The sequence below is a fragment of the Primulina eburnea genome, chromosome 1 (genome assembly GCF_022965805.1).
Source record: "Primulina eburnea isolate SZY01 chromosome 1, ASM2296580v1, whole genome shotgun sequence".
NCBI lineage: Eukaryota > Viridiplantae > Streptophyta > Magnoliopsida > Lamiales > Gesneriaceae > Primulina > Primulina eburnea.
The window spans coordinates 55508194-55530899 of NC_133101.1; the positions used below are offsets into that span (position 1 = coordinate 55508194).

General features: G+C 34.0%; 3 protein-coding genes across 4 annotated transcripts; 1 reads left to right on the forward strand and 2 right to left on the reverse strand.

The window, feature by feature from the left end:
• Positions 1 to 1338: 1338 nt before the first annotated feature.
• Positions 1339 to 3790, forward strand: LOC140832071 (uncharacterized). 2 transcript variants are annotated; one of them, XM_073195880.1, is made up of 5 exons: positions 1339 to 2431; positions 2697 to 2904; positions 2982 to 3111; positions 3199 to 3441; positions 3575 to 3790. In XM_073195880.1, the coding sequence occupies exons 1-5, from the start codon at positions 1515 to 1517 to the stop codon at positions 3583 to 3585; spliced, it is 1509 nt and encodes a 502-aa protein (XP_073051981.1). In that variant the 5' UTR covers positions 1339 to 1514; the 3' UTR covers positions 3586 to 3790. The 2 variants fall into 2 exon arrangements, with proteins under 2 accessions (XP_073051981.1, XP_073051975.1); XM_073195874.1 differs by lacking the exon at positions 3575 to 3790 and having other exon boundaries at positions 3199 to 3567.
• Positions 3791 to 18284: 14494 nt separating this feature from the next.
• On the reverse strand, positions 18285 to 21776 carry LOC140808548 (uncharacterized). Its single transcript, XM_073165644.1, has 5 exons — positions 21303 to 21776; positions 20472 to 21122; positions 19179 to 19504; positions 18726 to 18989; positions 18285 to 18639 (listed from the first exon to the last, which is right to left on the reverse strand). Exons 1-5 carry the CDS (start codon positions 21774 to 21776, stop codon positions 18285 to 18287), a joined length of 2070 nt encoding a protein of 689 aa, XP_073021745.1.
• Positions 21777 to 21860: 84 nt separating this feature from the next.
• Positions 21861 to 22706, reverse strand: LOC140808564 (uncharacterized). The gene has a single exon (XM_073165645.1). The coding sequence runs from the start codon at positions 22704 to 22706 to the stop codon at positions 21861 to 21863; it is 846 nt and encodes a 281-aa protein (XP_073021746.1).

Here is a 22706-nt window from a genome sequence, read left to right on the forward strand (position 1 = left end):
TCCTAAAATGGAGAAAATCAACAGTAGATGGAAAATCCAACAAATATTATGAATATATTAATAACATTAAGCTCGTACGAATCAAATCTCAAATCTCAATCAATAATTTATGTTCCTTTCACCATTATAAATATAAAACCAATTGACGTGGGAACTATCTGGTTTAATTTATGGTAATTGAGGTTGACCTGTGCATGGTACTTACTGTGGGCTTAGTCAACTAATTGCATGCATGAATTTATAATTCATAATTAACTAAGTATAGCTTAATCTACAATTAAAAAATTTACTTTGAAATTATAACCTACAATTGCTTCTTTAGTAATTTGCTGGCCTCTTACGCAACCATTAAGGACAAATAAATAAATGATGATACGCAAATATATAGTACTAGATACTTTAAATTTCCTTAGCTTACGGGACGAGTCGCTCTATCTATTTATATATACAGTAATAGTAGTTTTCTCGTGAGATGGTTTTACGGATCTTTCGGTTCAATTTTGTTCATATTTACAATAATATGTAGTACTTTTGGCATAAAAATAATATTTCACATGAGCGACCCAAATATGAGATCCGTCTTACAAAATTAATTCGTGAGACTCACAAAAGTTTTTGTGATATAGTAAAGCTTTATACTCAATTCTTTATGTAATTATATATAATCCATTTGGGGGTTTTTTTTATTTTATTTTACAGAGAGTAAAAGAATTTTTAGGAAAAACAAATTATATATACGGATTTTCTAATACATCCTTATTTAATGATATTGGGAAAACAAATTGAATACAATTACACACACTAATAAGGTAAAATAGTTAGTTCAAAGGAGGAGGATTATCCAAATCAATATGAGTTTAAACTCGATCTAAGAGCTTCTTAGTTTAACGGTATCTTATCATTCTTAATAAAACAACGAGAATCGTCGAGTAGACAGAATATACAATATAGATACTTTTAACCCCTTATAATAGCTTCTTTGACGACATACCAATTATATCAGGGAAGTAGGATTTGACAGAAAGGTTCCACCCTTCTGTCAGGGTTGGATTAATCTGTATTTATAAAAATAGTTATGAAATGTTGTCTGTCACTTACAAAAAAGAAATTTGCAAGTGCCTCTTATTATTATAAAAGAAGATTATTTTTATTAAAGCTAAAATGGACATTCAATACTGTCCAAACAGATACACACACTCCACTTTTGATCTACACCATGTTTTCCTCCTCGGAGCAGTTGGACTTTACCTTAATATCTCCTCTGTCCAAAAATAATTTTGAATCACGAATATTTATTTATTCTATAAGTTTCTTAAAATTTAATATAATTTATATTGACCTGCCAAATGGCACCAGCACATTTTCATCATACAATTTTCAACTTCAAGAATTTGACTACATCTTCACTCAGTGCACACTCGTTTCCTCCGATAAATCATCCATTTTTCATGCTACAGATGGCGTTGACTCCATAACTGAACCTCTGGTATTCATTTTCAAGAAATCTTGAAACGATGATGGACACGTTCAACGGGAAACTGAAGCGCCTCTGTTCTGGATTGGGATGGCCGGCTCGCCGCCGCCGCTCCAAGCCTAAAATCATAGTGAAAAGGCTTGGAAAGTCAGGCTCGAGGAATCATACAGATGCATCGAACAGTGTTGCTTCTGCCGTGATTCACCCGAGTAATGAATCGGGTGGCGGAAAATCCGATAGGTCGTCGTTTAGAGTTGCGACATTTAATGCTGCCCTCTTCTCTATGGCACCGGCGGTCCCGAGAACAGAGGATTCATCGCACGTTAATGGGTACGAAAGTCAAGAAATCGTGAAGAGAAATCTCGGGTTTGATCACAATTCAAGAGAGGGGAAATTAATGAACAATCGTCCAAAAAGCATACTGAAACAATCCCCACTGCATCCCAGCAGCACCATGAACAATAATAGCAACTCTACCGATAATCTCTCCAAGCAGCAAAAATTTGCGAAATCAAGATTGAGGGTCTCCATAAATTTGCCCGATAACGAGATTTCTTTGACGAAAAGCGGACAGTTGAGCTACTACGCCGATAGTGAACAGCTGGAAGGTTCATCGGGAGGCTGCAGCAGCAGTACAGTTAGCGGGATTCACAAAGGAAATGCTCCATCAATAAGATCAAACAGCATGCATTCGAGCAGAATAAATGGGACGGAATATAGGAGCAGAAGGGCGATTTTTGAAGTGTTGAAAGAGTTGAATGCAGATGTGTTGGCTTTGCAAGATGTGAAGGCAGAAGAGGAGAAGAATATGAAGCCTTTATCCGATTTGGCCGATGCTTTGGGGATGGAATATGTTTTTGCTGAGAGTTGGGCCCCTGAATATGGAAATGCTATTCTCTCAAAATGGCCGATTAAAAGGTGGAGGGTTCAGAAGGTCTTTGATGACACTGATTTCAGGTCCTTGATAAACAATTCAATCCTATTCTTGATTTTTTCCTTCCTTGTTCAAACATATTACATCATCAATATTTTCTGCAAGAAATTTACTGAATGAACCGAGTCTTGGTTTTCTTGATGAAATTAATAATGCAAAGCATGTAATTTAGCCTGTAAAATGGTGATATGTGTTTTCTTCCAGCTTTCGATTCTGTTTACAGAGAAAAATATGTACCCTTTTTAGTTCAAAACATGCTATGAAATGGGGTTGTGGAATTGCATACAGAAATGTACTGAAAGCCACCATTGATGTACCTCAAGCTGGAGAAATCAACTTCTTCTGCACTCATCTGGACCATTTGGACGAGAACTGGAGGATGAAACAAATCAACGCGATAATTGAATCCACTGAGGTTCCCCATATTTTAGCTGGAGGACTAAATTCTCTAGACGAAACAGATTACTCTCAAGAAAGATGGACAGATATTGTAAAGGTTGACAACTTTCCTATCAAGAAAGTTTGTGATATCTATCTTAATTTTTACATAAACTCCCTTCATATATGTTGCAGTACTTTGAAGAAATGAGAAAACCAACGCCTAAAGTGGAGGTGATGAAGTACTTGAAGAGCCAACAATACACAGATGCTAAGGATTTCGCTGGCGAATGCGAGTCTGTTGTCATGATCGCCAAAGGACAGAGTATGATCAACCTATTTCACACCCCTTCAGACACCAAAAAGTTTTCGAACTGTTGTTTTGAGTTAAATCTATGCATGATTTGTGCAGGTGTACAAGGAACATGCAAATACGGGACTCGAGTAGATTACATACTATCTTCATCAAACGCACCCTACAAGTTTGTTCCAGGATCATACTCAGTCTTATCTTCGAAAGGGACATCAGATCATCACATTGTGAAAGTTGATGTGATCAAAGGAGATAGCAGCACGCAGCAATGCACGAGCACCAAGCTCAGGCAGCAGAGCCGACAAACGGTTAAGATCACACATTCCTCTTCTCCGTCAAAGGGTATATGGAAAGTACATTCTTGAGAAAATTAGTCCCATTTTCTTCTTCGATCGGGTGTCTATTGTTTCTGTTCCATGTTAGTTTAATATAATGTACAGAGATTGTATAATCAATGTAGCTCTTTTCTTTACAGAAATGCATTGAAGAAATACCATTACTACGATGAATACTTCCGGCAACGATTATTAAAACAAAATCTCTTCCAACGGGACGAAGCAAAGAAATGAGATTGCTCATATATAACGATTATTCCTGAATTTATTTGAACAAGAAAGTAATTATCAAGAACTACATCGGATGATTTACATTGATTCCTGTCTTCTTCCTCGACTATTGATTTTCTTGAACAATTTTTGAATGAAATCATGTCTTGATATAATATCAAGATTTCCTCCGTGGCCTCATATATTGCATTCCTTCTTACATATTTGTGATCGGGAGTCGGAGCACACAATTTATATATGGGTATGTAATAGCATTTTTAAAAATAAAATTTAATAAATTCTTCCCATAACTAAAAAGAGGATAATCCAAGGTTCCTTAATAAATTAATAATTATAACAATCGTAGTCTCTTTATTTTTGTCGACTAACTAACTAACTGAATGATTATTATTTGACTAGGTCTACGAACTCATAAATCTTTATCTGTGATACGGGTCAATCCTATCGATATTCATAATAAAAAATAATACTCTTAGCAATACAAAATAATTTTCAAGAGTCCGAAGAATTTACTTCTGCTAATCCAACGTCAATTTGTAGGCATGATGATATGATATGTGAGTCTCTTTAGTTTTGGTCCAAGAAAGCAAAGCACCATTTTTCAGACACGTCTTGATCGGGTTGGACTCGGATCTATGTGAATGGGTCGGGGAGTACAATAAATTTTTAAAGGTCCGATTCAAATCCGATACATTCATGATCACCATTTTAGATTATTTTATTTTAGTCGAAAAAATAATTTAATTGTGGTCATAGATATCTCATTAATTTAAAAAAAAAATAAAACATAAATATTATCTGGATTAAAATAGTAAACATATTATCGTCAGTATTTGCCAAATTTCAACTCTTTAAGGTAGATCAAATTGTGCATTCTATCATTATAGAAGGTTTGTCTTATTTAGCTTAACTAATTAATAATAGTAATAATATTTTATTACGATTATAATTATAAAACTAAAATTTCAAAATAATAATATTATCAAACAAATTACTATCATTTATATATATAAAATAATTATGATAATATTAATAATTAAAATAATAACTTAATGATCATGTAATAATAATATAAAAATATATAATATAATAAAATAATTTGTCACGCCCCGAGACCGGGGATATTCGACATCGGCGTTGTCTCACAATCACATAATTGCAAAACAACAAGCCTCGTAGTAAATCAAAATAACCAGTCTTTTTCATAACCAATGATCGTCTTTACAATGCGATAGAAATAAAATGCGGAAGCGGAATACATGATGATAAAAATTAAAGACAGAATAAATTCGACTGGTCTCAAATGGAGTTTTCTTCATTACCATCCCCAAAAGTAATCTTGCTCTTCACCCTCGATTTGTTCCTCGTTCTTATCTGGGTGGGGAATGTAAGGGGTGAGTATTTTGGGAAAATACTCAGTAAATGGGGCCGATCGGGCATAACAAATATCGAGGATATACATACGAACAAATTATCGAATTTTCAATACTAAGCATGTTGAATCAAATAATAGCAAAATACGAATGTAGCACTGAAAATCATCTCATTTTCTATGGTTTTTACTGATCAGTCCCCTATATGTTACTCCTCTAAGGGGCGAGGCCAAAGGAACGGTTATTATAACCCACCGCATCAGGGCCTAAACAAAGCATATCAAAGTTCGGAATTTCCTTTACCATTTCTAAATCAAATCATTACAGTGCATTTCAAATAATTCAACATGCTTTCAAATATTATAGCGGATATCGAACAACGAATAATTTAGGGAGATTTTATACCAAATGAAAACGAATAAATTATGCCGATCGAATTTTCAAAGTCCTATTTAATTTATTTCGAATTATATTATGCTCACTTAAAGAGAAAATAGGTGAGCCAAATCCTTTATATAACAATTAATATATTCAAAAGTCCACTTTAAAATAATCAAATAAGTGAACCATATTTATTTAAAAGGTATAAATATCAAGTGACACTTAAATAAATATAAGTGTGCAATTTTTATTTAATAATATAAAACAAAAGGAAACAAAGGAGAAAACCCACTTACAGATTTTGTTTGGCTTAAAACGTGATAGAGGGTGTAAGAAATCGGACGATACTCGGACAACTCTTAGTCTCACTCTCGGTTGGCTCCACTCCAATTAATATGACCGAGAAATGATGAGCTTGTGGGGAAGATAATGGCTACTGGTCCAGGGACAAACACTTGCTGTGGAAGGCTTCGGAAGTGGAGGAAATCAAGAATTCAAACCGCTGCGGCAAAGCTTCGAACTTGGGGCTGAATTCCGGCTTGAATCTTGATCGAGATAGGCTGTTATCACCTTTGGAAATGGACCGAATCTTGGTCTGGAAAGTGGGCAGCAATTTGTTTCGAACCGTTGCGGAATTCTCGAGATTTTGGATGGCTTGTTTGATCAAAATCCTCGGCTATTTCTGGACCAACTTCGGGCAGCAACTTGGCTCGAACGAATGAGCAGGAACTCAGTTACGGCTGGGGTATTAACAAAGACCTCAACTGGGCATCGAAACACTAATACAAGACTTCGAATTTGGCCAAGAAATTGACTCGAGGAAGCTATTTTCCCAACAACTATATTACCGAATTCTGTAGGTACGGGGATGGAGCTTTTTTCTTTTTTTTTTTCTTTCAGTATGTATTATCCCTTCGGTTCACCTATATTTATAGGCTTGAATGATCAGCTCCAAGGCAAGCTCCCATCACTCCAAGATTTCTGCTGATAGCTTAGTCAACGGGTGATTACGCTTTCCTCTTCCAAGCTGAATGTGGCCCTTTTCTTGGTTCAAGTTCACGTCCGAGACTCATGCTGCAAATGGAGTGATTGTTGGCTTCTTTAATTGCAATAGGAGAGTGATTTTTGGGTTCTGAGGATTTCCCCCAAGACTGGTGCCTTCCATAATGCACGGTCTTCACATAATTGTTAAATAATAATTATTAGAATATTTTATTTGAGGATAATTATTCAATAAATAAATACTAATTATAAAAATAAAATTAAGATCAATAGTTATATTAATTTCATGATAATGATAATTTTATAATAATTAATAGAGCATCACTATTTATAATTTGGTTATTTTTTAATAATAATAATAAACATTTTTGAATATTTTGAAATTAAATTAAGAAATATTTGACAATTAAAAATAATTCATTCTATTCATGTTTCATATTTTTTATATAAATAATTTGAATATTCGCCGTCGCTAATTATTACGGCGTGCGCTTAATGTACGCCGTTACTATTTAGACACGATTTTTAAAATTTTTTATTATTATTAACAGCGCACATAAACCTGCACGCTGTCGTCTATATGATTTTTTAACAGCACGCATAAATGCACGCCACAGAAATTCACTTTCCGCGGCGTGCATTTAATACACGCCACGAAAAATCACTTTTCGCGGCGTGCATTTAATGCACGCCGCGGAAAGTGAATTTCTGCGGCGTGCATTAGATGCACGCCGCGGAAAGTGGTATTCGCAGCGTGCTTTTAATGCACGCCGTTGATGACGTGCTGCGGAAAACCATTTTTCTTGTAGTGAATGAAATAAACATATCATTCAATTTTTTTTTATCATTCTATTTCAAAGTTGATTTCATTCATATCTTATTTTATTCCAGTATACCAATCATGGCCTAAATGGCCGGTTAAGAATCACATGAATGATATTTATCATGATAAATAATGAAATATATAAATATTTTATATTCATACAATGTGATTATTGTCTTTAGTGACTCATGTAATTTTAATTTATTAAAAAATAACGACATCATCTTTAATTGAATTAAAAATATACATCAATTTTTGAATAATATTTAGTTGTAACATATATAATTAAATAAAATTATTCATCATTTATCATCTGGAAATATTTGGATATGAATAATTATATAAAATAAATATTTTATGCATAAAAATTTAATATCTTGATTATTTGTATGAATTAAAATAACTGAAGAGTAGCCACAATATCTTCGATTGAATTAAACTATACATAAATTATGAGGATCACATTTGGTCAGAAGAGATATAAATTGTGATTAGTTATGTTTGAACAATAAAATTTATCTCACATGAAATTTTATTATGTTAATTAAAATTAATTATGATATGATATTGAATTATTTTAGTTTACCTACATGGATTAAAAACATATAATTAATTTAGGAATTTAATTGAATTAAAAATATAGTCAACATGAAATATTTATATCAGTTATTCTGCATATCATTATTTACATGGGTAAAATGTGGCATATGATTTAATGTTTCATCTAGTAACATTAGCATCTATTTTATTTATTTATCTTGCAAGCATTTGTTCAATTAATTACTTCGATATCAATTTGGTAATACCCAATATTCAAAATTATAATTATAAGGTGCGAAAGGGGAATGTTATTTTTCATTTGGGTGATTTAATGAACACCATATATACTATTAGGAAAGATTAATCACATGTCATTACCGAAACCAGCTTTTTATATGGTTAATTATCTTTATGAAAAGTTGGAGATATATATATATAATTTCTTCTCAAATTGTTTCACAAGGAGCAAGATTTTTACTGGGATCAAGGGTTCGATCAAATAGTATGATAATGTCCATTCAATCACAAGTACATTAATTATATAGTTTTCATTGATAAAGCTCACCAGTATTCGTGGATTGTGTGATTATGTCATGTACATTAGGGATATACAGGCTCGGGTTGAAGCTATTGAGGTTGAGATGTCTTAAATATTTCTAGTTCACGATATTTTGAAAACTCTAACTCGCCATTATGTCTCATTTAAGTTTTTTTTTTAAAAAACATGTGAGGTTAAATGATCAATAAATGAGTTTTTTACCATATGTGTTTAAGAAGATGATGAATTGTTATGGAAGAAAGATAATGTTTGAACATGATTACTCAACTATTTTTAGTTATAACCCAATATGATCCATATTAATCATAACATTAAGCCAGTGTTTGGCTGCCTTGATTAGGTGGGTTTATTTTTTTTAACCTACCTAATCACTCGTTTGGTACGTTTTTTTATTTAACCAAGTCAGTCCCTCCTATGAATGATTAGGTTATATTAGGTAGGTTAAAATAATACCTCCTCAACCCCTAAGATTATTTATCACACTCTTAATCCATCCAATTTTTCCAATTTTACCCTTCTCCTAAATCCAAACTCACCACCACTTCCTTCCACCGACCGCCCACTTCCAACCCCTGCCGTCGGCCGACCGCCGCCTAAGTGGATTGATTTTGATTCTATAGTTCATGTTATCAATATCGTGCAAGGGTTGCAAGCTCAAGGAAGTCAGTAGAAAGTGACTCATGGATAATCTATTTAGTAAACTAGATGATTCTCACATATGGAGATTGTCGAGACTTATATTGTGGTTTTACATTATTGTTGAAAATACTTGTAATTCCAAATTTATATAGAAATTTGATTTCAGTTTCAAGACTGATATCGATGTATTTAATAGATATTTCTTAGTTCTTAGATTTGTCATTTAGTTTATTGAATAAATATGATATTTTTGGAAGTGATATTTTGTCTGATTATATTTTTGTATTAATTTATAAAATTATATTTATTATGGCATGTTCAAGAAAATATTACATCCAAATTTTTATTGGATTTGACGCTTGCTTGGACTTTATTAAGGATGAGTAGACCATTGTGCTTTAAAAATGTTAAGAGAGATTCAAACATACTGGAGATCATGCTTCAGGATATCTGTGATATGGATATAGACTCGTGTGCCCATAAATATTTTATTATATTTATTTATGATTACTCACTGCATGTATATTTCTACTTTCTTCATAATAAGTATGAAGTGTTTGATATTTGATAAAACATATTAGGTAGAAGTAGAGTAGCATTGTCCTAAGATGAGATATGAATAAAAAGTACTATGGTAGATACTCTACAAGAAAATATATGATCAACAACACTCATACGATAACGGTTTTATAAAAACCGTTGTGTTTTTTCTTTTAACAACGGTTTTAACAAAAACCGTTGTCGCAGACACATCAAAATTAACGGTTTTTAAAAACCGTTGTCTAAAAACCGTTGTATATGAGCTTTTTTTTGGGCTACAACAATGGTTTTTTAAAAACCGTTGTCTAAAAGCTTTTTTTTTTGCTACAACAACGGTTTTTAACAACCGTTGTCTATGAGCGTTTTTTTTGTCTAAGAGATTTTTTTTTGCTACAACGGTTTTAATAACTGTTGTCTATGAGCGTTTTTTTTAGACTACGACAACGGTTTTTGTCGTATTTTTAAAAACTGTTGTCTATGAGCGTGTTATTTTGGGCTACAACAATGGTTTTTCAAAACCGTTCTCTATATAAATTTTTTTCAAGGGTCAAAGACACGATTTGTGTAAACCGTCGTCTTTCGGATTGTTTTTTAACTACGACAACGGTTTTTTAAAACATTGTCTTTTTTTAGTGTTTTATTTGATTAACGACAACGGTTTTTGAAAAAACTTTGTCATAGTTTCTAATTTTTTTTTAAAAAAATTTGGTTAATATTTAGCGACGGTTTTAATTTTAAATTTGCGATGGTTTTAACGAAAACCGACGCTAAATACAGCGACGGTTTTCGTACAACCGTCGCAAATTTAAATTAGCGACGGTGCATAAAACCTTCGCGTTGTTAAATTCGTGACGTTTTAAAAATACCCATCGCTTCATTTAGCGACAATTTTAATAAAACTGTCGCAATTTTAAATTAGCGACGAAACAACCGTCGCTAATTTAATATTTGCGACGGTTATTTAAAAACACTACAAAAAAAGGGTGTTTCAAGAAGCGATTTTTGAGGAGCACTTCTAAAACCGCTCGTGCAAACTGAACAACAAAATCGGTTTTACTTAAACCGTTTCTATTTCCTTACTTTTAGGAGTGGTCGCATAACTGCTTTATTAGCGCAATTTTTAGTACCGATTTGTATCAACCGCTGCTATAAATTGCTCCTATTGATTTAACTATTAGAACCATTCTGGAAACTACTCTGATTGAATATTTTTAACAGTGGTTTCACAAAACCCGTGTTGTGGACTGCCCTTATAGCTCTTTTTAGGATTGATTTGAAAATTGCACCTATCAAATACATTTATAAAACCGTTTTTTTACATTGCTCTTATTGATGTAACTATCAAGATCATTCATGAAATGATTTAGGAGTAGTTGTCATATTTAGCGACGGTTTTTGCAAAAACTGTCGCTAACCGTCGCCTTGTTAACAATGCGACGGTTTTAATGACACCCGTCGCTATATCTAGCGACCGTGTTATCAAACCGTCGCTACATTTAGCCACGGTCGCTAAATATAGCGACGGTGTTACTAAACCGTGCTATATTTAGCGACGGGAGAAGCCAAACCGTCGCATGCATTCACTTAGCGACAGTTTAACTAAACCTGTCGCTAAGATTAGCGACGGTTTAAGCCATACCGTTGCTAAATATAGCGACGGTCAGAGATAAACCATCGCATAATTTGAATTTTGAAAAATCCGCCATAAATAGCGATGGTCAGAGATAAACCGTCGCCAAATTTTCTATAAATACATATAATACCGATCCATTTTTTTACACCATTTCACCACACTTAAAATTTTTCTCTCTTACACAAGTTTACCACTTCACGATAATAATTTTTTTTTACATGATTTTAATTTGGATTTAATGTAAATTTTTTCCCTTTAATTTTTGGAAAACTTTTAAGTGTTAGTTTAGATCAGGAATTATGTTATCATAGTAATATTGTAAGTTTTTTTAGATTTATCAATTTTTTTTTTTATTTTACCGAAAATATTAGCGACGAAAATTATGATATAACTGTCGCTAAGTTAGCGACATAATGGATGAACAAGGTGTCGCTAATTTTAGCGACGGTTTATTATTTCCGTCGCTAAATTTGTAGACGACGGTTTTTTAATATGTCGCTAATTAGCGACAGTTTATCATAAATCTGTGGCTAAACTTGTAGGCGAGGCGACGGTTTCTTATAAACCGTCGCAAATTGTAGCTACATTTTCACATAAAAACCGTAATGGGTACTGGGTACGAGCATTATCAAACCGCACCTAAAATAAACAATAGAATCGGTTCTTCAACTTGTACCACCGGTTGAAAAACCTGCTTCTATAAGATATAATGTCATCAATAAGAGGAGCGATTTTGAAACCGGTGGTACAAGTGCTGGAGCGGTTCAAAACCGATCTTAAAATTTAAAAAAATCGCTTCTGTAAGAATATTTTTTTGTAGTGAAAATAGTCGCTAATAGCAACGGCTTTAGCTAAACCGTCGCTAATTTATTAAATTATAATAGTAAAATTTTTATTTATTTTACGAAAAACAATAGCGACGGAAATCATATGAAAAACCGTCACTAATTAGTGACGGAAATTATGTAAAAACCGTCGCTAATTAACGACAAAAAATTATAAGAGCAACCGTATCTAGTTAGCGATGGAAATCATATGAAAAACTGTCGCTATTAACGAAGGTTTTTTTTAATGAAAAACTGTCGCTATTAGCGAATGTTTTTTTTTAAAAAAACCATCGCAAAATTTAGTTTAACAACGATTTTTCAATGCTACGACAACGGTTTTTCACCGTCGTCTTTAGACAAAAACCGTTGTCTTTGAGCGTACCCTTTAACCACATGGCCTTTAACAACGGTTTACCAGACCTACGACAACGATTTTTCACCTTCGTCTTTGACGTCTACGATAATGATTTTTCACCGTTGTCTTTGAGTGCACCATTTAACCACATGGGCTTTAACAACTGTTTTATTTGACCTATGACAACGGTTTTTAACTGTTGACTTTTGCTTTTTTTTTTTTTTTGTAGTGGATACTCTTCGGATAAACATGGTGCAGAGCATGATTAGCGGCTCCAAGTTGTTGTGAACTGAAACTCTTAGAATGGTTGTGTATATGTTATCGGATTTCGATTGAGGCTATCTATAAGACAACATTTGAATTATGAAAATTTTAAAAACCGAGTTTGAGACATATACATGTTTGAGTATGCTTGTCTAAGGTAAGACTTGGTATATATTTTATTGTCCATCACTGATCATAAGGCTTGTGGAATCAAGAAATGCGAGATTTTTTTAGAATGATTTGATTAGTGGAAGTGATCAATTTCATAATATTGATTATTATGATGCCCATCAACCCACACAAGTTAAAATGTGTGTTGTGGGACCAGTCAAACTAATTTCACATAATGATCATGTGGACTTTAATGTTCGTCAAGATACTGAGCATTCTGTTAGATTTTCTATCGAACTTCATTGGAAAGCATTTTGCAATATTCAGAAGATCTAGTGGAGTTAACAAAATCATCAATTCCTAGTGATTATATTGATTATTTGAATGATTATATTGATTATTTGAAATAATCTGACTATTCATTCTTGATCATGTAATGATCTTAATGTGTTTTCAAAATCCATAAGCAATGAGAAATCTAATGTGTGGTATAATGCTGTGAATGATGGATGAGTTCAAAACCATGTAATGGAATCTAAAATATGATCCAGTTGTCATTTATTGTAGATGAGTCTTCAACACAAAGAAAGTCTCTAGACAACACTAAACTGTTAGGAGCAACGGAATCCGGATATCTCCACACTAGTATGATATTGTCCACTTTGGGTTTTAACCCTCATGGTTTTGCTTTTGGAACTACCCAAAAGGCCTCATACCAATGGAGATATCATTCCATCTTTATTAACTCATGATCTTTCTCTAGATCTTCCAATGTGAGACTTTGGTTGCATCCCAACAATCCTCCCCTCAAACGAAGTTTCCACCATTATTCTCATGGTCCGAGCCTCCCCTCAAGCCTTATTCGTCCTCCAATCGAGGTTACTCCACTTCACTGTGTTGAGCGCACGCCTTACATGAATACTGGGAGCATTAACCACCTCGAGAGTTTAATCAATGATTTTTACCGGGAGCCCTCACCTCCTTCGTTTAGGTATCGAGGATTCCACCCACACGGCTCGATCTAAACCATGGCTTGATACCACTTGTTAGGACCAATGGAATCCGGATATCTCCACACTGGTATGAAATTGTCCACTTTGGGTTTTAACCCTCATGGTTTTTCTTTTGGAACCACCCAATATAGGCCTCATACCAATGGAGATATCATTCCATCTTTATTAACCCATGATCTTTCTCTAGATCTTCCAATGTGGGACTTTGGTTGCATCCCAACATAAACAATACAACGTTAGACTCATTACTAAGGAATTCATTCAAAGGAAGGAAATGACTACATGAAAACAATTTTCATGCATACAAGAAAAATTGTCTTCTTGTGATCATGACAATAATAGTTCATTTAATTAAGATTTACATAAGAAGGATATGAAAACAAAATTACTCAATGACAATATAGAGCAAGAAGATTATATGAAATAACTTTAAGGATTCTTCTTCAGTGATGATGAATATCTAGTATGAAAGACTAAGTAAGCTATATTTATTGAAATAAGTTTCTTATTAGTGGTATTTAATATTTCATAACGTTATCTCTTAATTGAGTTTTGTTGAGAAAAATATGTATAGCAAATGTTTAATGTGAGCATAATTTGTAGAAAATTAATCAGAGTAATCTAGGTTTTGACCGCTAGAAAGCTGCAAAATATTTTGGTTATCTTCATGGTAGTAGAGATTACATGTTTATGTATAGACAAACTAACAATTTTGAATTGATTTTTTTACTTCCACTATAGAATTTGAATTCATATCTTATTTTGAATCACTATTTTATGTATGACATATATCAAGGAGTTTTATTTTGGGCTTAGAATTAATGTGTTTTATATATAAGACATTAAGATTATATTACGACAATTCTGTTGCAGTATTTGTGACAAAAGTGGCAGTCGAATTAAGTATATCGACATAAAAGTATTTTAGCCATTAGAAAACTTGTTACGAAAAATAAAGTGGCTATTGAACACGTTAGCATTGAATTGATGATATTGAACTAAAGACATGAATATTCATTTGTATAAGGATCATGTTATAATTAATGATGAACTTGGTTCCTAAAAGGTTTTATTGTTATATACATTTGATTTTGATTTATGAAACTCATTCAGCTACGATATTTATCATATTCAATTATATACATATTCATTTATCTAAAGAAAAATACTAATTATGTTAGACCTAGAAATAAACAATTGGTTTTAGTCATTGAGTTATATTGAGGAATGTGAAACATGGAAAATAAGACTAAGTATAAGAGTACTCATCTCCATTATTCATGTATTTGTTAACTTCGGATGATGATTGATTTATTAATATTTAGTTATTTTAAATATATAGACCAAGTGAGAGAATACTAGATTATTTTATTTAAGTCCTTAAAATAATTTAATTGTGGCCAACATATTTCATTAAGATAAATATGAAAAAGGTTCGTATTTAAAAAAATTTAAATCAAGAATATTATCTAGACTAAGATGATATAATATCTTGATATTTTATTTACTACATCGAGGATAGATATCATCAAGATTTTCCAAATCTCGAGTCTCTCTATCATGGTTAGATAACGTCTATAAATAGCAATATTGATAGGATCGGATATTTGGTTAAAAGAGTGCTTGGAAAAGGGGTTTGAATAAATACTCTCAACTTTTCGAATCTTTTTGAAAGTTGAGTTCAGTTTAGTGATAAACTGATACTTGGAATCATGTCGGTCACTATCACTCGATTAACAATAAAGTACGGAATAAAACTGACTAATAGATAAAATAAAAACTGAAATAAGAACACAAGATTTTACGGATGTTTGGAGATTTCAAACACTCCTACGTCACTCCTTATATCACAAGGATATGATATTCACTAAAAAACTTTGATCGATACAAAAGTTTGTACATACCCACTTCAGTTTGGACTTAACACTGCCATTATTGAAACTCTTAGTTTACAAAATGCTTCACAGTATACAACTGAATTTAGCTCAACTGATCTTTTACAAGATCGAGTTTTACAATGATAACGTTGTGCTTTAAAGCTCGAAAGAGTACCCTTGATTACTATGAATATGTGCGATAAGCGTGGGCTTTTTATTTTCGAATGTAAGAATTAATTTCAGCAGGGTCACAACAAGCTTAATGAAATAGTAGGTCGATTCTTTTTCAACTGCTTCCCCTCTGCTATTTATAGGCTTCTCTTCAACGGTAATATTAAATGAAATTTGAATCTTTTTATACGTTGGTTTGTCATGTCAATATTCTTCTGACATTCGTACACTGTAGCTATATTGCAGCGTTCTCACTATCTCTTGCAGTCTGCTTTTGTACTATTGTCAGTTGAACGTCCTTTTCGTTGATGTGTACAGCTGAAGGATCAGCTGATAGATAATAGCCGATAAGCTCACGGCTGAAAGTAGCAACTGATCAGTTGGAGTTGTCTGCGTATGTTCAGTTGAGTTGGTTCAGTTGCCTTCGTTAACTTGCGCATTAATCTTCAGTTACGACAACTGTCAGTTTGAGTATATTTGTTCAGTTCCTTGATCAGTTCATTCGATTAAGCATTTCGTTTGTCAAACACCGAAATTTAGTTTCCAAAAAATATACAAGGTCTCTAAAATCAATGTCATTATTCACCTACACACCATCTCTCATAAATTGCATAGAAAATTCATGTTTTCAGTGTTTGTGGGATTTTATCAGTTCCAGTCTCAAATTCAATATCAATGGAATGGTAAGAGGTTGGAATTCGTTCTTATTTATATTTTCGCATATCGATTTTTACATGGTATGTTTATGCATAACAGCATAAATAGATGGACTTTAGTTCGATATTTTATTAAATTTCTATCACAACATACATTATTGTGCCGAATCTTTTCAATGCTAAGAAGCCCAGAAAGAATTATGTTTTCTTGATGTTTAATCGGATTCAGTGTCGTTGATTCTGTCACGTCCCGATACCGGGGTGAATTGACATCCGGCGTTGTTTTACAATTAATCAATCGTAAATCAACAAGCCTCGTAGTACAGTGTACAACCAAACCAGTCTTTTTCATAATACATACATTGTCTTTACAACGTAATCAACTTAACAAATGAGTGCGGAAGCGAATAACGTAAAAATAAAAAATAGCCAAATTTCAAAGTCTGTCTTGATCAACTGAAACCTTGTTACCATCCCCAAAAATGCATTTGCTCTTCTTCTTCAACTTGTTTTTCATTCTTATCTGGGAGTGAGAGGTGTAAGGGTGAGTATTTTGTGAAATACTCAGCAAGTGGGGGCCGATCGATCACAATAACACAAGGATATATATATAAATCTTAACAATTCGAAATTTTCCGTGTCTCAACAAACGTCGGAACAATAAATAGTCAAAATGATAGATACGACATAACTTATATATATTTATGTAAATATTAAATGAATTTCATGTCACAATAATTATTCATAACATAATCAAGACATGATATTAACAATGAGCAAACATAACTTATCATAAGCATATAGACATATCATATATTATTCGTATTGCACTGTTATTTCATCTTATTATCCATGGTGTTACTGATCAGTCCCCTATATGTAATTCCTCTAAGGGGTGAGGCCATATATCGGTTATTATTACCCACCGCATCAGGGCCATAAACTTGTCATATCTTATCATGTTTTAGGAAAATTTTCTTTTTTTACCATTTCTAACTTGAATCATAACAGTGCTTTTAAACATAATTTTTAGAATACACCAAATTGGTGTTTAAGAACATATACTAGAATATAACATGAAACGAAGACAACATAATTTTGAAACGAAAAGAACATCCACTTGAAATTGATTTAAACATGCTTAACAATTTATCGAAACGAAATATTCATATATCAAATCGAAGGAATATATCATGTCGATCGAATTTTCGAAAACATACTTAAATACTTTAAAACATAAGCCCACTTACCGAAAGGTGCTCCTAAATTATGGAAGAAACAAGCTGGAAGTTAACGTCCGAAAATCCGTAAAATTGCTAAATTCGCTTGAATTCCGAGCAGTATTTTTGCAGATACGTTTCCCAGAAATTGAACCGTTGGATGGGGCCGAAATTTGGATATGATGTTTAAAACATATGAAAGTGTATTATGAACGGTGAGATCGGATTCTGAGGTCGGGAGTGATGGGACGAATTTTCAGAAGTAGAACAGAATTATTGCTCCTAAATTTCACTTCAAGGAAGGTTGATGGTTTCAAACTTCAAGCTTGCTCTAAATGAAGAGGTTTTGGTGTGATTTCTCTCAAACTCAATACATCTATTTATAGGTAAGATTGGAGAATAATTTTTATAATTTAATGCATGCTTTAAAATATTTTAATTATTTTAGTCAAGGATTTGGGCACAATTGTTTTTCAATGTTTTGAACTCTTGTTTTTTCAATGTTTTGAATTCTTGTTTTTCAATGTTTTGAGCTCATGTTTGTCAATGTTTTGAACTCATGTTTGTCAATGTTTTGAACTCCAAAATAACCAATAAATATAATATTAATACTAATAAAATAATAAATCATATTCTTACATTCCTCCCTCCTTGTTGGAAGTTTCGTCTATGAAACTTGAGTTTTCTATATTCTCGAACAGATAGGGATATTGCTCGAACATCTTCTCTTTTAGTTCCCAAGTAGCTTCTCTTTCGGTATGATTAGACCACTGTATCTTAACATAGGAAATGTTGCGTCGCCTTAATACTTGTTCTTTGGTGTCCAAAATTCGAATTGGAACTTCGTCATATCTTAGTTTTTCATTCAGATTACTTTCCATCAGGAGCGGTCCAGTTTCAAGAACATGACTTGGATCTGGGTTGTATTTCCTCAATTGTGAAACATGAAATACATTATGAATTCTTGACATATCTGGTGGCAAAGCTAGTCTGTATGCCAATGTTCCGATTCTTTCTAAAATTTCAAAAGGTCCTATATATCGAGGATGTAATTTCCCAGCTTTATTGAATCGAACAACTCCTTCATGGGAGAAACTTTTACGTAAGCTTTTTCTCCAACGGTGAACTCCACTGGTCTCCTCTTTAGATCAGCCCAACTTTTCTGTCGATCTTGAGCAATTTTGAGTCTTTCTTTAATGATTGTTACTTTGTCCACGGTTTCTTGGACAAGTTCAGGTCCAGTTATGGATTTCTCTCCTACCTCATCCCAGTATAGAGGTGATCGACATTTTCGACCGTACAGAGCTTCGTATGTAGCCATTCCAATACTACTATGATAACTGTTATTGTAAGCGAACTCAATTAAAGGTAGATATTCACTCCAATTACCACTGAATTCTAAAGCACATGCTCGTAGCATATCTTCAAGGGTTTGTATTGTTCTCTCTGTTTGGCCATCAGTTTGAGGGTGATAAGCTGTACTGAGAGTAACCTTAGTCCCCATAGCTTGTTGAAAACTTTTCCAGAACCGAGATACAAATCTTGGATCTCTATCAGACAGAATGCTTGCCGGAACTCCATGTAATCGCACAATATTGTCAATGTATATGGTAGCCAATTTTTCCAGATTATAATTCATGCGGACAGGTAGAAAATGTGCAGATTTGGTGAGTCTATCTACGATTACCCATATTCCATTATGACTTTGCCTAGACTTTGGTAAACCTACCACAAAATCCATGAAAATATGTCCCCATTTCCATTCTGGAATTTCCAAGGGTTGAAGAAGTCCTCCAGGACCGTTGATGTTCAGCTTTAACTTGTTGACAGACCTGGCATCTAGAGATGTATTCTGCTATAGGGGTGAAAACGAACCGAATCGAGCCGAATAATAGTAAAAAAGTCAGGCTCGAATTCGGCTCGAAATAGGTATATTCGAGTTCGAGCTCGATTCGAAGTTCGATAATTTCAAATATTTGGGCTCAAGCTCGGCTCGAAATGAAGTTCGAGTTCGAGTTCGGCTCGAAATATTCGAATATATTCGTGAACTATTCGAATTATTGCTCGGATATTAAGGTTTGAAAGCTCGAAATGCTCGAAAAGTTCGAACGTGTTCGAGTTCGGCTCAAATTCGATAAGTTCGAATACGAATCGAATATTTATCGAGCCGGCTCGAAAAACTCGCGAACATGTTCGGTTTGTTTGCAGCCCTATTCTGCTACATCCTTCTTCATTCCGCTCCACCAAAAATTTTTCTTTAAATCTCTGTAAATCTTTGTACTGCCGGGGTGGACCGAAAATTTTGATTTATGTGCTTCAGACATTTCTTCCTGTCGAAGATTCTCTATGTTTGGTACACACAATCGTCCTTTCATCCACAGAACTCCCTTCTCGTCTATATGAAGATATTGTGACTTCTTTTCTTTGACTTGTCATTTAAGTTTTGTCAAAGTAGGATCTTGATTCTGTCTTAACTTGATTGTTTCTTGAAGACATGGTTGTGCAGAAAGTGAAGCTAGGATCACTTTACCCATGTTTTTCCTACTTAAAGCATCAGCTACCTTATTTGCCTTGCCCGGGTGATAGCATATTGTTAAATCATAATCTTTTAACAATTCAATCAATCTTCTCTGCCTCATGTTCAATTCTTTCTGTGTGAACAAATACTTGAGACTTTGATGATATGTGAAGATCTCGCATTTGGCGCCATAAAGATAATGCCTCCAAATTTTTAAGGCAAAAACTACCGCAGCTAGTTCGAGGTCGTGAGTAGGATAATTTTTCTCGTACGGCTTCAATTGTCTTGATCCATATGCGATTACTCTTCCTTCTTGCATGAGTACGCATCCTAAACCCTCTTTTGATGCGTCACTGTAAATGGTAAAGCTTTTGTCCTCAGTGGATAGAACCAGTACTGGTGTAGATGCAAGCTTTTCCTTGAGCATTTGGAAGCTCTTTTCACACTCCTCACTGTAGTTAAATTTTGAATTCTTTTGTGTGAGTTTTGTAAGAGGCGTAGTTATTGAAGAGAAACCTTCAACAAATTTTCGATAGTAACCTGCCAATCCCAGAAAGCTTCGAATTTCAGTTACTGTCTTAGGTCTCGGCCAGCCAGTGATTGCTTCCACCTTTTTAGGGTCCACAGATACTCCTTCTTTTGAAATGATATGGCTTAAGAAAGTCACACTTTTTAGCCAGAATTCGCATTTCTTGAATTTCGCGTATAACTCTTTTTCTCTTAACATCTGAAGAGTCAGTTGAAGATGTTCTTTGTGATCCTCTTCACTTGGGGAATATACGAGAATGTCATCGATAAATACCACCACAAATTTGTCGAGAAATGGCTTGAATACTCTGTTCATGAGATCCATGAAAGCTGCTGGAGCATTTGTCAATTCAAATGGCATTACCGTAAACTCATAATGACCATATCTTGTTCTGAGAGCTGTCTTTGGAACGTCTTCTGGTTTGACCTTCAGTTGATGATATCATGTCCTCAAATCAAGCTTGGAAAATATTGTGGCTCCTTTGAGTTGATCGAAAAGATCATCTATCCTTGGAAGAGGATATCTGTTTTTGATTGTGATCTTGTTGAGTTCTCTATAATCGATACACAATCTCATACTTCCATCTTTTTTCTTTACAAATAAGACTGGAGCTCCCCAAGGAGAGACACTTGGTCTGATTTGTTTCTTGTCTAACAACTCTTGGAGTTGTTCTTTTAGCTCATTGAGTTCAGCTGGAGCCATTCGATAGGGTGCCTTTGATATTGGTGTAGCACCTGGTACCAAGTTAATCTCGAATTTTATCTCACGGTCCGGGACCATTCCAGGTAACTCTTCTGGAAAGACATCCGAAAATTCTTGTACCACTGGAATATCTTCTATCTTGAGCTCGACTCCTTCGTTTACTTCATTTACCATTGCTAGATAGACTATTTCTCCAGACTTCATGGCTTTCCAGGTTTGAGATGCAGAAAGGAGGGATTTACGTTTCTTAGCCTTGCCATGATATGTGATTTCTTTTTGGCTTGGAGTTCGGAGTTTGATAATCTTACGCCGACAATCTACTATTGCATGACTCTTGGATAACCAATCCATTCCCAGAATAACGTCGAACTCCACCATGTTAACTTGAATCAATTCAGCGTTGAATGTGTGTTCATTGATATATACTATGCAGTTCCGATGTATCTTATGTGTTTCAATTGTTTAACTGGTGGGAGTAGCAATTCTAAAAGGTTCAACAAGTATCTCTGGTATAAGCCCTAGCTTCTTAGTGAATCTCTTCGAAATAAATGAATGAGTGGCACCACAGTCAAACAACACATAAGCTGAAATTTTATTGATTATAATGGTACCTGCCACGACATCGTTTGCATCATCTACCTCTTCTTGAGTTATGGCAAACATACGAGCATTGGTCTTATTCTCCTTTGGTTTGTTGGGGGTAGCATTAGTGTCTGGCCATGTCATTTTCTTTAATGGTTCAGGACAATTAGAAATTCGGTGTCCCATCTTCCCACAATTGAAGCAAGCACCGGTGTTCCTTCGACATTCTCCAATGTGTCGGTAGTTGCATAATGGACACGGTTTTATGCTTGAGAATGTCGTAGTTGAATTGGAAGGAGTTCCCTTGAATGGTTCACTTGATTGGTTTGACCTTTTAACTGGTTGTTTACCTTGAAAAGATTGTCTAGTAAGAGGTCGTTTATTTTTATTTTCATCTTCTCGGCGCTTGATATCAGTCTCATCTCTAATGGCTGCTCCCATTAAATCATCAAAACCTGTGGGTTGGTAAACTACCAGAGCTGATTGGATACGGCTGTTCAGACCACGTTTGAAACGATGCATCTTCAGGATATCATCTGCCATGATGGCAGGAGCATATGTTCCAAGGGAGTTGAATTTAGAAGTGTACTCCACAACAGACATATCTGGGGTTTGAGTAAAATTCTCAAATTCACTCAACAATTTTAATCTCAACTCTGCTGGATAGTATTGTTTCAAGAATGCTTCTCGAAATCTTTTCCATGTGATTGGTCCGACTTCTGTCAT